The sequence below is a fragment of the Ascidiella aspersa genome, chromosome 4 (genome assembly GCF_963924565.1).
Source record: "Ascidiella aspersa chromosome 4, kaAscAspe10.2, whole genome shotgun sequence".
Lineage (NCBI taxonomy): Eukaryota > Metazoa > Chordata > Ascidiacea > Phlebobranchia > Ascidiidae > Ascidiella > Ascidiella aspersa.
In genome coordinates, this window is record NC_139450.1 from 5164249 (window position 1) to 5178781 (window position 14533).

Genomic DNA, 14533 nt, shown 5'->3' on the forward strand with positions numbered 1-14533 from the left:
TTTTGTTTTATTGTTGCCAGTATATCTTTTCAAGATTATCTAAAAATATTTTCTTAAAAATTGTTATATCTTTACTTTTTACCAAAATCTGCCTTTTTCTTGTGCAGTTTCAACTTGTTATGGTGTGTATTTGACACTTGCATTTAAAGCAGGGCTGCGGAGTCAGACTCAGCTCTCATTTTTAACCGACTCCGCAGTCCTGATTTAAAGTACACATTTTTATCCACCAACATATTTTAATACTGCTATTTTCAATGCAATCATCATGCAATTATTGTAAACATAACTGTGCACTGATTTTACTTGATTTACTCTTTAATTACCTAATAACCTAACTTGTAGGTATGTTCAACTGCCCCTAGGCTATTTCTAGTACACTGTAGTCATAGGGATGCTTTTTAAATTGCCAATTTCATTCAATCCGTAATTTTTTTGTGACTTTGTATTATGTTGTATGAAGCTTTTACTGACTAGTTAACTCCGTTCCATTTTATTTTTTTGTATTCTAAAAAAGGGTTGCTGTTGGCCACTTAGGCAGTTGTTATTATCTAAGTATTATTATTTTTTTTATTTTTAAATTTAACGACTATAAAATTACTGAAAAGTACGCATTTAATGCTCTTAATGTGTTGCAATATATCATATTTCCCTGAACATTTTGTTATTGGCAGTTTTATGTATGTGAGTCCAGACAAGAAAGTATAACTTTCAAAGGACGTTGAACTCTGAATGTCCATTTGTATTGCATAACTTGTGGCCAAAGTTTTAATACTGCTATTCTGGCTTGATGTTACGCCAGAAGATGCCACCGGAGGGTATATACAGACTTGGACAACTGGTTTATTTTCGATTTTTTTTAATTAAATTAGAGCATTTGAGTTTTCCGAAATTCGAAGTTAACGAATTTTTAAACAACGATTTCCACTGGAATTACATACAATTTGTATACGTTTTAGCATAGCCTATGCTTTTTAGAATGGACAAATCATAGACAAGTCGTTTCAACGAAAGCCTTTCTTTTGGCTGAGAGACTGAAATTGCTGTCGGATTTAAGGCAATTTAAATTGCATTTGAACCGGAACTTTATGAACCGGAGCAGAATTGAAACTTCTAAATTGCTCCGAAACCGGAACTGGCGGAAAAGTCAAATGGTTTTAATTGACCGACTCCTTGAAGATATTTTGACACCAATTAATACAATTTTTTTCTCAATTATTTGCCCTTAGAACCCATTTCGTATAAAAAAGGGTTCTAAAAATTATTTTCCTGCAACGCCTTCGGAAAAAGTTTGTAGGACTTATATGACGACGCACCTGGAGTTCAATTAATTTTTATTTATTAGTTTGTATCAAATTATCTAGATCAATCGCTGCAGTTTTTTGTAACAATGATTTAAAAAAACACGTCGTTTGAGGAAATATTAATTATAAAAGCATTTCATTATAGCAATTCGGTTTATATACAAAATGGAATCATTGTGCGGATAAACAATTTGAGAAACCCTTGGATTAGGCAAATGGTCGCATCTTGATCAGGTCCCTAGCAAAATATGTGTAACACTCAATAAATTAAACAGGCTAAACTCTTTTTTTCAACCAGAATCACCATAACTAAAGTAACCTCTATTGCCCAGATGCTCCTTGGTGAGGTTGATGTTGTAATTAACCAATATTTTCTAAATAGCCTAAAATCCTACCCACATGCCTTACACAAATGCCAGTTTATGCTGCTAGGGCCGCATATTTTTTGCTCTGCGTGCAGGTTACAAACCCCTAACCTAGACCAAAAAAATAAAATTGCTCTGCGGGCCAAATGAAATCACGTTATAATCCGCGGGCCGCATTACACTAGATCAGGGTAGTCCAAGATGTCCAGCAATATTGTTTGCGTATTGGCGCAAAGCGAAAAAAACAAAAAAACTTTTACTTTAGAAAGAAAATCAACCCAATGTGCACATCCAAAAATCACATACCGGTAGATAGATTTTTTGACTTTTGAGACATAACTGTTTGAAGTAGGTTGATTATGAAATCATTAATTGTCGTTTGTGCCTCGGTGTATCAACCTCACAGCTACAAGGTATAGACTCAGGGACTGCATTCATATAGAATTGGTTATTGTCTCTGCTTCTAACATTCGAGCACTCCAATTGGTTCCTTGAGTAACAGACAAGACTTTATTTAATACGGATCTTCATAATAAAATGAATAATGTACAAAATCATATATCGCTCCAGCTTATAAACAAGTGTAAGATATGTAGGCATTCACGTGACAAGGGCGGTTCCCTAAACCTTTTTTCTACACTTTTGTCTGCCGCGAATATACAATTTCTACGTCGAAATACGATTGCAACATCATTTCTGGCTTCGCACAAATAACAACAATGTTTTTTTTTTATATCAGGAATTACGAAAATATAAACTTTGTTTACACCACGGCGCTTTTAGAACATGTGTTATTTTTATGAAACTGATGCGCGCACAGCTCTGACGCATAAAATTCGTGCCAAACGGCTTTTGCTGCAATGGCTTTTGCTGCAATGGCTTTTTACAGTTATTTTCCATGACGAAACATTAAACGGCGACAACAGCGATAAAACAAAGAATTCTCTGTGATGACGTGTCGCTAATAACTACGGGGACTATGGACTTTTACAACTGCTGCACAGAAACAACGTGACAGGGAAAACAGAGGTAGACTAATATTCAGAAAGCATGTTAGTTTTTTACTTTCCCAGTTCAAGCTATGAAAACTACATGACACGATATGTATTGTTCCTTTAAACGAAAAATATTTAAGTAGGTCTACAACATTTTACATAGTTGGCAAAGATTTAAAGGGTCAATTTTATGTTTCTTTTAATCTTTCCGGCCTTGGTTTGAACCAGCACTGAAATTCAAAACTCCATAATAGCTTTTTAATTTACTGCTTAAGATTTATTTTAGAATATCGTAGGGCAGGGTTTCCCAAACTGTGGTCCGCGACGACTGCACAGGTGGTGGCATGACAAGAAATTAGAAAGTCACACATATACGTTGTACACTACGTAACCTTTCAAAGATAATTGCCGCAGTTATTCACAACTTAATGATTTCGAAAGCTTTTGCTATCCAGTATCGTAAATGTTGCTTGTTGCGCCTTTGTTGTAGTCAAAAAGTTGTTTACGAAAAATTCTCGTATTCCTCGTCCATGAAGTAACAATATATTCTAATCGCCATTCGGAATTTGCGGTTTTGTTGAGATTATTCCAACCATTTACTTACGCAAAAGTTAGTGAAACGAAGATAAGTGAGTAAAAAGTTTTTTGTGAAGCTGAGACGAAAAACGAAGTGAAGTAATAGGGTAATTTAGTTGTGTGACTATAATGTCATTGACTTAGTTGTTAAGTTCAGTAACTTAACTTTAATTCTATTGCGGTCCGAGAAAAAACATAACTACAAATAGTGGTCCGTGGTTCAAAAAGTTTTGGGAACCCTGTCGTAGGGTACTAACTGCAAAACAGCGTTCTTATTGTAGAATATTTACGATTATACGTGGTTTATAGAAAGTGTGTTGGGTGCAATATATCGCGAAAGCTTTACCAGATGATATTAAGACACTTACCGCCAAGTGGTTTGTCATCATTTTAGAAAACTGAATATTAGGAACTATAGGTTTATTTTCATAACTATACACAACAAATCCTAATTGAATAACGCTGACCAGGAAAACGACGAATTCTAAATAAGTGTAGCCTTTTGCTTATTACGCTTGAAAATCCGTTGTAAACCAGGGCTGGGAAGCCGGGGCTCTTAAACCAAGCATTTTTTTACTGGAGCCATTTTTATGACTTTTTTGGGACCGAAACTCTGGGTCCTTTTAATGCTTTTGTGAAGCCGGATCCGTTTTTTAAATTTCGAAAGCCGAAGTTCTGAAATTTTATCTGCCCTAGCACGAAAAAATATTGAATTACTTAAATAAAACTACTAAACAGCTTAGACATCTACGGATCTGGACCCATTGGTTATAATGGCTCCACAGCGGAAGCCAATGCTGTTTTACTGTGGCTCCTCAGCCTTGCTTAATACAAATCCTTCCTAATGCTGGTTAGGGTGGTTGCCTAATCTCAACTTTATGACGATCTGTACTAGCTGATTACCTAGAATGATTTCATAATCAATAAAGCAGTATGTCCTTCGTGGTGGCAGTCTGGCAGAACAGGCTCCAAGTGACTTTATTTTGTTTATTGTTGTCGATCTTACAACAAAACGCGGCGAACAGCTGGATATTTTCGGACCAGCTTAAATTCTTGATGGGTACATCATCTAAAAGTAAAAATATTTATTTGCTGATGAAAATTTAGGACCAGGTAATCTAGGAGGCATGTATCTACAGGATCATGTTGTGTAAATCCTAACATTAATACTGTTTAAAATTAGGGACGAGTCAGGTTTGCGGCAATATAATTAAAACATGGGATAAACAAACACACAGTACAACTAAAAAGCAGCAAATGGTATGTAATACCTGTACTGAATAGTAAAAACGGGGGGGGGGGGGGGGGGTTATTAGTTAGCAAATCCCTAAAAAAAATTAAAACTGAGCCTACGCTAGTAACATATTTATATAAAAAAGCTAAAAAACCATAAACTACACAAAACCAGGTGATCAATAGTACTTATTTAAGAGATTGGAAATATATTTATTAGATAAATGGCCTAAACTAGTTAGCTTTTCAGTAAAATGGTTGACTTACAACGCGAATACGATGACCCATAGCCTTCGCCGGCAGATTTTTCTTGAAGACAGCCCGGACAACACCGCTGCTACCATGAGACCTGGTGACCTTGCCCCAGATTACGCGGGTCTTGTTCGGTTCTCCACGAGGAGTCCTTGTCTTCCTATGAAACACAAATCTCTAAATCAGTGTTTCAATTTTTTTTAGGCTTTTTATGGTTGTTGCATACCACCTGGTAAAACATTTCGCTAATTTTTTTTCTGTATTTAGACAATAAGCCAATAGCAAAGGCAAAATATAACTTACAACAGGTGCAATAACATCACACAGGGTTGCCATACATTTTTAAGAAATACATTGAAAATCTTTTTAATAAAATTTATAGATTTTCAAGGATCTAAAATTTTAATCACTCTGTGTTTGAATAACACTATGTCATGATCAACAAATAGTTTCAAAATTCAATTTACCATAGCAGAAAACACACTCGAGCGGCACATAAAATAACTTAAAGACTTTCATAAAAACATCTGTTTTTGACATTTTAAATGGGCAAATCAAATCAATTAAAAAACATAATAAATATTAAAAATTTATTGACAACCCTGATACCCTTACAATAAAAACCTAAACACTGCATCAAGAAACAAGTGGTTTCCAACATTTGTTGTCAAACCTCTTTACAGTTTTGTGAAAACCTATGCGATCCCCCAACTTTGGTGCATTGCACATAAACATTTAACCAGATTTCAATTTAGCAGAATGTTTACAATTTACATGTATTAACATTTGGCAAGAATGCCTCTGGACAAAAGCATGCTCAAGTAACCAATGTTAAGGTTTAAGATACATTTGCGCCATTATGATTATTATTCCAAAATAAGAAAATGTATTTTAAACTAACGAGTCTATGACATACCACTGAAAAAGACTTCCTTTATTAAATTGAAAAAAGAAAAGAATTAACAACTTTAGTCTGAAAAAAGTGATTGTAAAACAGATTAAAAAAACAGTTTATAAAGCTGTTTTTATGAATATAAATGCTGCTACATTATAGAGCAGTTTTCGTTTGTTGCTAAACAGGTCTTTTGTGGTAAAAACTGCAATAACCACAGTTTTAATGAGTATGTGAGTAAAATTTTCTGTTGTCTTACGAAACTTGCATGTTTCACCTCAAAATAAAACTCAGAAATTAAAACAAATATAAAAGCTCATTGGAGAGAATCTCTCCTAGCCAAGTTATTTCATCCTTGCCTTATTTGAGGAGATGTGAAGCACATAATGCAAGCCATAAAACACAGGAGATAATCCACACATAAAAAATACAAAAAAATGAACAATGGTGTTCAAGAATCGACTCATAGCATCAATTTGAAAACAACCAACTCCTTGTGGCCATCAAAATCAAATCTACTTAAAAAAAAAGTTACCTCTTGGCTTTGTAAACATAGGCACATCGCTTTCCAATGTAGAAACTAGTTTCCTCTTTGTTTTTTACACCTTCCAATTTCACCAGGGCGGTTCGCTCATGCTGGTTGCGCAGACCACGAGTGTAGCCAGTGAAAACAGCCTTGACCCACAATCTACACCACAAAAAAAACAAGTAAAACTAAAATGAAACCATTTTTACTTTTACTGGCCAGTTTTCAGCTACAATGAGCAATTCATGAAACATTTTCTGTAAACTGTTTTTCACTGTTTAGCTGTGCAAATTGAAATCAACAAACACAAAAACTTGATCAATTTGTAACGTTGGCACTGGTCCGGAATCACACCACATTTTTATCCAGGGGGTTACATTGCTAACAATATGGGTAAACATGCCCAGTTAGCCTTCGGGTTCGAGTGGGTCGAGTATTATTACTATATTCATTCTCCCATATTTATTTCTTCTTGCAATTTAAATTTTTACAACTTATATTGTTACTATAAAAAAGAGTTAGGATTCTAGACTAGCGCCATACACAGTTAAACTTATTACAGCCGCTTTTATCAGTAATTTTTTGACAATCGCGTAACTTTATGTTACTTAATCATGCTGCATATTCATGGCAGCAGTAATCTGGTCTATTTTATGTTAATAAAAATAATTCCATACAAACGTTAAAAATAATACACAAAACTTGATTATCTTACCTATCCCCCATTGTAAGTATGGCCTGGTTGTACGTGATACCTGTAAACAAAGGATTTTAACATATTGCACATAAAACGACTTGACGTAACACAACATCGTGTGGAATTTTAAATCATAGTTATCAAGATGCATACATACGAATATAGATTACTACAACAATTGTACGGCCAAAAATACAAAAAAAGTCTATGTGTTCCAAAATAAACTAACTATTTCTCATAATATTCATATTTAAAAAAAATCTAGCCATACCTCCAGGAAACTTAACCAAAAAGAACGTGGAATTTTTTACTGGATGAGACGACAGATATTTTCGTATAATAAACGGCACCACGATCCTTTTCTTTTGAATTACCTTAATTTAGTGTACTTTCATATCGATTTTTTAGTTTTCACTTCATATGTTAATATAGACAACACGAGAAACACAACATTTTTAGTTTATTCGATAACTAATTTATATGTTTTAAAATTACGCACTAGACTTTTTCAAAGAGACTCGTTCTTGTAATTTGATTTATATGCTAAACATAATTGATTGATTTTATAACTTTTTTTCAACTGTAAATTTCGAAAGATTGGTATAATGTTGTATGTAAACGTTATTCTTATACAATTCAAGAACAAGTCAATGGGCAACACATACTCAAATATTAAAACTCGTAGTCATATTTTTTGTGTGTATAAATAATGCTGACGTTCTTTTATGTTAGGCATGTATGTGTTTCTGCGCGCTCATGTAAAGTGAGCGTTCAATAGCTTTTTGTAACAACAAGCATCTGTGCCACCTACTTTAGAGAAAATTAACCATTCCTAAGAATAAATATCATGTACTTAACTGTTTTCGGACATAAAATGGCAACCCGTTTTCAACAAGTGTAACATGTTCGGCCTACTAAATAATATTCTTTGTTTTTGTTGATTAACTTCGCTGTCGTACATGACGTTTTACAAATTAAGCAATTAAACAAAAACGTAAATCTAATGCAACATCAATAGTAAAACTAAATATTATCGTGATTGCAGTTATCGCTATGAAATTATACAACCTTTCTCCGAGTGACTCCGCACCTTGTATTGTTCTAAAGTTCAAGACCTGTACAATTATGTTCGACTGCTCTTTGGACTTTTCTTCACTTAACAACTATCTTCCGCTTATGCTGATAGAAAGCCAGAGATTGGCCAATTTACCAACTTGGAAACTTAACGGTCATAATGGTTGCAATATGACGGACAACGAGTTAAAAGAATGCTCTGGAAGGGTTTTCGTCAATGGTACCCCTGAGTTTTCTTTTGCTGAGTCTGATTTGCTGGATCTGTCAACTGTAGATGCCATTTTAATATCAAACTCCTTAAGTATGTGTGGTTTGCCCTATATTACTGAGTACTGTGGCTTTCAAGGCATCATTTATGCGACAGAACCGACCTTGCAAATTGGTAGACTGCTAATGGAGGAAGTAATAGAATATTGTACGAACAAAACCTCAAAGTTGGGTGCTGCCACAAAGTGGAAAGATAGAAGCTTAAAAAAGCAACTGCCAAGTTCCTTGATTCACTGTTGGGATGAAAATCTCCCGTCGTGGCGGTCCTGTTACAGCACTGAAGATCTGCACAATTCGTTATCAAAGGTCCATGTTGTTGGATACGCTGAAAAAGTGAGTGTGTTTGGTGCCTTGAATATTACAGCTTCAAGCTCGGGCTACTCATTGGGCAGTTGCAACTGGTCAGTTGCATCGGACTTTGAGAAGGTGAGCTACGTCTCCGGTAGTTCGTCACTGACTGCTCATCCACAACAATTTGATTCAAAGCCGCTGGTTGACAGCGATCTCTTGATTTTTAATGGACTTACCCAAGCACCAACAAGTAATCCTGATACAATGCTAACTGAATTTGGTTCGTGCCTCGCCAAGACAGTAAAAGGTGGAGGCAATGTGCTTGTTCCATGTCTACCATCTGGACTTTTATACGACCTACTTGAGTTTCTTTTGTCCTACATGGAACAGTCAAATCTCATTAACATTCCCATCTACATTGTTTCGCCCAGTGCCAAAGCATCCCTTACTTTGTCCCAAATTTACTCGGAGTGGTTACATCCAAATAAACAGAACAAGTCCTATTTGCCTGAAGCACCCTTCCCACACGATGAGCTGATCCAATTGGGCAGACTCAAGGTCTTCTCCAGTGTCCATGATGGCCTTTCTTCTACTTTTAAAAAGCCCTGCATAGTATTTGCAGGTCATCCCTCTTTGCGCTTTGGTAGTGCTGTACACTTGCTAGAATTGTGGTCCAAATCTGCATCGAATTCTGTTATTTTTGTGGAACCAAACTTTTCCTATCTTGAAGCGATTGCTCCATTTCAACCAATTACTGCCAGGGTGTTCTACTTTCCTGTTGACACTCGGTCCAACCACCAAGCAGCTAGTCGCTTAATTGATGGCCTTAAACCCCACAAACTGGTTGTGCCTCCCAGCTATACAAAGCCACCAGTGGGAGCGCCTCACCGCACCGACCTGAAGTTAGCAACAGAGCGAACTCCGATAGTGCTGGAAAGAGCATCTGTGTTGGACCTGAAAATAAAGCGGTCTAGTGAAAAGGTTGATTTAGATCCAGAGTTGGCGTCTGCCCTTTTGCCCGTTGAAGTTAAACCAGGTGTGATGTTGGCACCTCTCTCCGCACGGGTGATTGCCAGAGATAACCATCATTTGCTTAAACCTGTCCACAAGCGAGTTACGACTGGCAGAAAGCGGAAGTTTCACGAAGAGGTTGTTCATCGTCCTTTGTTGACTGGTAAACTCTGCCTATCTTCATTTGTAGATGACCTTAAACAAGACGGGTTTGCCGATGTCAAAGTGGAAGATGGATCATCTGGAAAAATCATCCTTTTGCAAGACACAGTTATTCAAATCGACGACAGTTCAACTCATATTGTTTGTGAAGGAAGTGATGCGCTACGAACTAAACTACGGGACATTTTTCTGAAAAACTTAGTTTCATCATAGAATTAAACAAATGTTTGTGCCATGTTAAAGTTCACAGTTAATCCTATTTCTTTGTTGAGTTGTATAGCATGGACTGCTCAATTTTACTTGCATTGAAATGCCATGTCATATTTTTTGTCACTTTTTTGAACAACAGTCTGTTACTTGAAATTCCTGTAAAGCAGTGGTTCCCAACCTTTTTGTTCTCGCGTCTCCTTTTAAGTGTTCAATAGCTTGCGCAACCCCCCCAATCATAGTGTATGATACATAAACTGGAGTCAGTAAAAAACTAATTCAAATTTGGCAAAATTCAAATTGGGAAATTTTTTAGACGGATTGTATCGAATTTGGCTAAAATGTCCGAATTTAATGTGAACAACAAGACAAAGTTATTAGGGCGCACCCATTCATTTTTATTGGACATGCTTCGACTGAAGCTATGCTTGATTCATTTGTTAAAAAGTGTAATGGTGATTTCATAAACACACGACTGGTTTACTGCCACAGCAAAAGCCACATAAACACAAAAGGCCTTTTATACTGCTAAACTTTTAGTTTTTTTTTTTATCAAATACTACACGTAATGACCACCAGACAACCCCTTGTGACCCCAGATTTAGAACCACTGCTGTAAAAGGTTAATAATGTATTTTAAATTTTAAGTTGGATTTAGAATTATGATTCTAGCATTTCCTACTCTTTATTAATATTATTTTTATTTTAAGTTTATTAGTTAATTTCAATAATGGCCTCCGGTTGTTGTGGAAAAAAATCTGCCTCCAACACTAATTCAGACGAGTTTGATATGGATGAGCAAAGACGCAGCAACAGCCAAGGGGGCCACAGCAATCACCCCAACTCAAATGGTATCAACGGGGACTCAAGTAGAATAATTAGTGATGAAATGGCTTTCTACTGTTTCGACCTTATCTACTGCCAACTACATAATCATGAGCAGCCAAAAACCCCAGCTTTTACAAACCAATCTTGGTGAGTTACAAATTGCAAACACCTCAACAGAAAACACCTACCATGTTGTTAGTGTGATATCGTTTTGGACAAGATATATATATTTTTAATTTTATAGAGCAGTTGTTTTGTGTAAAATGCAACACTTAACCCTTAACAAAATCAGCACTGAATGGGGTTAAAGTTGAATACCCTCGGTGCACAGTGCAAGTGCTATATGTGTGGAATTATTTAACTATATGTGTGGAATTATTTAATTATTTTTTGTATAGCTCTTACAATCGGTTTAAGCTGTCCAGGTCTCCCCTTATTTTAAAATATGTTTCACAAACAATGCTTGAACTGCAGCATTTGTTTTCAGCCCTCTTTTTGTGACCTGGAAGATAGGAAAGGACCTTCGCCTGCGTGGGTGCATTGGAACTTTTAGTCCGATGCCACTTCATAGTGGACTTCGTGAATATGCAATTATCAGGTGACACATTTAATTAAAACTCAAGCATACTTCATGTAGAGTTATATAGAAGAACATATCTTTATCTACTCGAAAACCATTGGCAGCAGTTTCGGCAAGCGATCACTGTTTCACTGACGCGTATATTAACAATAAAACAATAGATTCTATTTGAATGAGGAACTGACGATGCCAGTATAGGCGAAATATATATTTCCTTAAAAAATGTCTAATCCTGATTTTACTCGGGTTTTTTAACTTTGGGTTTTATTTGTTCTTGTAGAGTTAAGTACCTATCCTAGCTAAAATGAAATGACTTTTGGGTACTTTGCTAAATATATATTTACAATAAAAGTTTCTTTGCTTCAGTTTTTTCATGATCTTTATTTGCAGTGCTATGAAAGACAGTAGATTTTCGCCTGTGCGCCTAGATGAATTGCCAAAACTGCATTGTGCTGTCTCTTTGTTACTTAATTTTGAGGACTGCCAGAATTGTTACGACTGGCAGGTAAAGTGTAAATACAAACCGTAATGATGTGTTGTAATATCATGGTGGCTACAGGCTAACCATTAAAAATTAAACATATGAACCAAGGTAACATGTTTATTCTTATTGACATTGTTATATCATGTACTGGTTTTCTAGATTTTTCTTTCAAAAACCTTTGGTTTTTATTTATAATACACAATTTTATAGCAGCTGGAATGTACCTGTTGTTATTGAGGTGTAAAATAACACAAAACTATGTTATACCTTCTCTTATCCTTTAATAAAGAAATCCCTGTTTTTGCATAAATTTGTTTAAGTTCTATGGGCCAATGTTCTTAAAAGAACTATATTATATAGTAGGGAGGCAAAATAATTAAACCAATTCTTATGTTTTACAAAGTCATAATGAAATGTTTACTAGATTGGAGTAAATGGAATCCGTATTGAGTTTCGCAATGAGCGCGGCCATCACAAAACCGCTACATATTTGCCGGAGGTCAGCAAAGAGCAAGGTTAGTAGAAGTTTTTTGTGTGCTGACTTTATTGCTTTTTGTGTGTGATTACAGTAATTTCAATGAAAATTATTTGTTTTAGCAGTTTGTTTCTTTAAAAACTTCTTCAATTTTATCATGTTGTATTTTAGCCTACCATACAAATTTGACCGTTGGTATTGTGTAGTATTTTGGTGTCAGTACGAATGGCTGTGGTCTCGTTTTTTCTGGGTTGTCATTGGTTACTGCCTTCTACACCCTCAAACACAAAAATACCTTGCCTAAGTTTTGAGTATTATTTTTACATGTCTAGGTTTTGTTTTTTAATGGTTGCGCAGTAAGGCCCGTCAGATACTATAAATCAAAATTTTACCTTGCCTATGAGTCACAATATTCCCAACTCGATTGCCAGGTTGGAATCAGCAGCAAACGATCGAGAACCTACTACGAAAGGGCGGCTACCAAGCCGACATCAGTCCCGCCTTTCTCAAAACGGTCAAGGTACGTCGCTACCGAACTGAAAAGGTCATGGTGTCCTACCAAGACTACGCCCTGGCCAGGGGCCTCTGCAAGTCCAAGCCTATGCCTTCAGGGGGGTCACATCGGGCCCAGGCCCCTTACCCTTCCCCTGCTGCCGTACATCAACGCAGGAACAGCAGGGATCGCAACGGATCCCTACCTAACGGTACGGGCAGCTACAAGCAGACAAGGCACAACTATTACAAGGATTAAAGCTTGTTTCGGGGCAATTTTTTTTTGAATGAAATTTCAATAGTACAAGGCCCCGACGACTTGGACTGTGCCAGTTTTGCTATGAAGTGTATTCTACCCGTTGTCTGTCTGTGTTTAGGAACACATTGTTTTAATTTTTATCGCGCCTTTTAACGCTTTACGTCTTTTTTTATATTGTGACATACTAGGCAAGTTTATTCGTCTCCCTCTTATTACCGGTTCGCACCTCAACGCGTGTTTTTGGCCATTTTTCGGAAAAGTTTTGGTGTCTTTGTGAGCAAAAATATGTGCCAAGTGGGAAAATCTTTAGTTGAAAATAGCTTTTAAACGCCCCCGCACATTTTCCCAAAGTGTAAACTAGAAAGAAACTCTACCTGTGAGTTCAACTCAGTATTGCAATTATTTTGCCAGCATTGATCGATTTGATGTGAAATACAACCCGGGTATAATTAAATTGATTATTTTTTATTATGTACGTTACCTACCAAAGAATAAAAAACACAGGTTTTACTGTGATTTTGTGGCGATAGTGTGTGTAGCTGTGCGCTTCTGTGTGTTCCACGAAATATCTCAATTTGGGACCAAGCTTTCAAGAATTTTTTCATATGGTTTCCATTAATATTTGCTATTCGCGCTGGTAATTTGGGGTGTCTGGTATTATGTGGTCCGAGGCAATATATGTTACCAGGTCACTAAAGTATTATCCGTCCCTATAAGCTACCAGATTCGACTGAAAAGCATAGCAATAAAACAACAAAGCGATTCCCATAAACCTATTAAACTCGCCGTTAACTGTTCAACTTATTCATAATCTACGGGTATCCCGACGTGTTAGGTGTGAGAAGTGGCCTTCAAAATCAATAATTATTTCGTCCGTTTTCGTTACCAGGCCGAGTTATGCTCCTTGCAAATTGTACACTGGAGAAACATATACATGCCGCTATGATTAGCATCTCAGTATCAAGGATATAACCATTTTAACTAAAAAAACGTTTGAAGTAGTTTTAAAAAATACGTAAGTTTTTAACACTAGACCTGAATTCGTAGGCGAAGTTTTCTGCATAGGCTACTATGCAGTAAGAATTAAATACATATTGAGTTGCGGCATATAGAGTGTTCCATAATGACTCCAGAAAGTATTCCTTTTTATGTGGTTTCTGTCTATCCATACAGCCAATGGCCCGTCCAAACATAACGTACTTTTTTTCAAACCATCTAGCAATATGTAAATCTTTTGGGGTGACGTCTTCTATTTTTTTTTGGCTAATTAAATAAAATAAACATTTTTTTCTATTTAACCATATCCTAAAAATACAAACTCGATCTATTTGTACACTAGCGTACGAATTCGACTGACCACAACATATTTTTTAAGGGGTTACCTGTTTTCTCGCGCGTCGCGTAAATACGGCATTTTGCAACTTCTTCTATCCTTCCAAACCTAGGATGTATTGTACATCGATTGTATTTAATGCATAAAAAAAGAGGCGCTAAAGCTACGACATAATTTATGCATGTGTCCTGTTAAAATTAGGTCATGGTCATTTTTTGTGCCTATGCTATAGT

At 36.1% G+C, this 14533-nt stretch overlaps 3 protein-coding genes across 3 annotated transcripts; 2 read left to right on the forward strand and 1 right to left on the reverse strand.

The window, feature by feature from the left end:
* Positions 1-4210: 4210 nt before the first annotated feature.
* Positions 4211-7169, reverse strand: LOC146146793 (large ribosomal subunit protein eL33-like). Its single transcript, XM_083387174.1, has 5 exons — positions 7109-7169; positions 6856-6895; positions 6150-6302; positions 4738-4882; positions 4211-4306 (listed from the first exon to the last, which is right to left on the reverse strand). Exons 2-5 carry the CDS (start codon positions 6864-6866, stop codon positions 4283-4285), a joined length of 333 nt encoding a protein of 110 aa, XP_083243300.1. The 5' UTR covers positions 6867-6895; positions 7109-7169; the 3' UTR covers positions 4211-4282.
* A 462-nt stretch (positions 7170-7631) lies between these two features.
* On the forward strand, positions 7632-10077 carry LOC146146794 (integrator complex subunit 9-like). The gene has a single exon (XM_083387333.1). It carries the CDS (start codon positions 7891-7893, stop codon positions 9853-9855), a length of 1965 nt encoding a protein of 654 aa, XP_083243459.1. The 5' UTR covers positions 7632-7890; the 3' UTR covers positions 9856-10077.
* A 368-nt stretch (positions 10078-10445) lies between these two features.
* Positions 10446-13459, forward strand: LOC146146795 (uncharacterized protein CG5902-like). Its single transcript, XM_083386954.1, has 5 exons — positions 10446-10824; positions 11165-11275; positions 11648-11762; positions 12166-12256; positions 12648-13459. Exons 1-5 carry the CDS (start codon positions 10580-10582, stop codon positions 12965-12967), a joined length of 882 nt encoding a protein of 293 aa, XP_083243080.1. The 5' UTR covers positions 10446-10579; the 3' UTR covers positions 12968-13459.
* The last annotated feature ends 1074 nt before the right edge of the window (positions 13460-14533 follow it).

What these genes read in the sequence shown, in the direction of transcription:
- LOC146146795 (XM_083386954.1), top strand. Translation starts at nt 10,580, where the DNA reads ATGGCCTCCGGTTGTTGTGGAAAAAAATCTGCCTCCAACACTAATTCA. An exon ending in GCTTTTACAAACCAATCTTG is followed by an intron (nt 10,825 to 11,164) that starts GTGAGTTACAAA and finishes ATTTGTTTTCAG; the next exon opens with CCCTCTTTTTGTGACCTGGA. An exon ending in AGAATTGTTACGACTGGCAG is followed by an intron (nt 11,763 to 12,165) that starts GTAAAGTGTAAA and finishes AATGTTTACTAG; the next exon opens with ATTGGAGTAAATGGAATCCG.
- LOC146146794 (XM_083387333.1), top strand. Translation starts at nt 7,891, where the DNA reads ATGAAATTATACAACCTTTCTCCGAGTGACTCCGCACCTTGTATTGTT.
- LOC146146793 (XM_083387174.1), bottom strand. An exon ending in TATGTTTACAAAGCCAAGAG is followed by an intron (nt 4,883 to 6,149) that starts GTAACTTTTTTT and finishes TGTGTTTCATAG; the next exon opens with GAAGACAAGGACTCCTCGTG. An exon ending in TGGGTCATCGTATTCGCGTT is followed by an intron (nt 4,307 to 4,737) that starts GTAAGTCAACCA and finishes TTTTACTTTTAG; the next exon opens with ATGATGTACCCATCAAGAAT.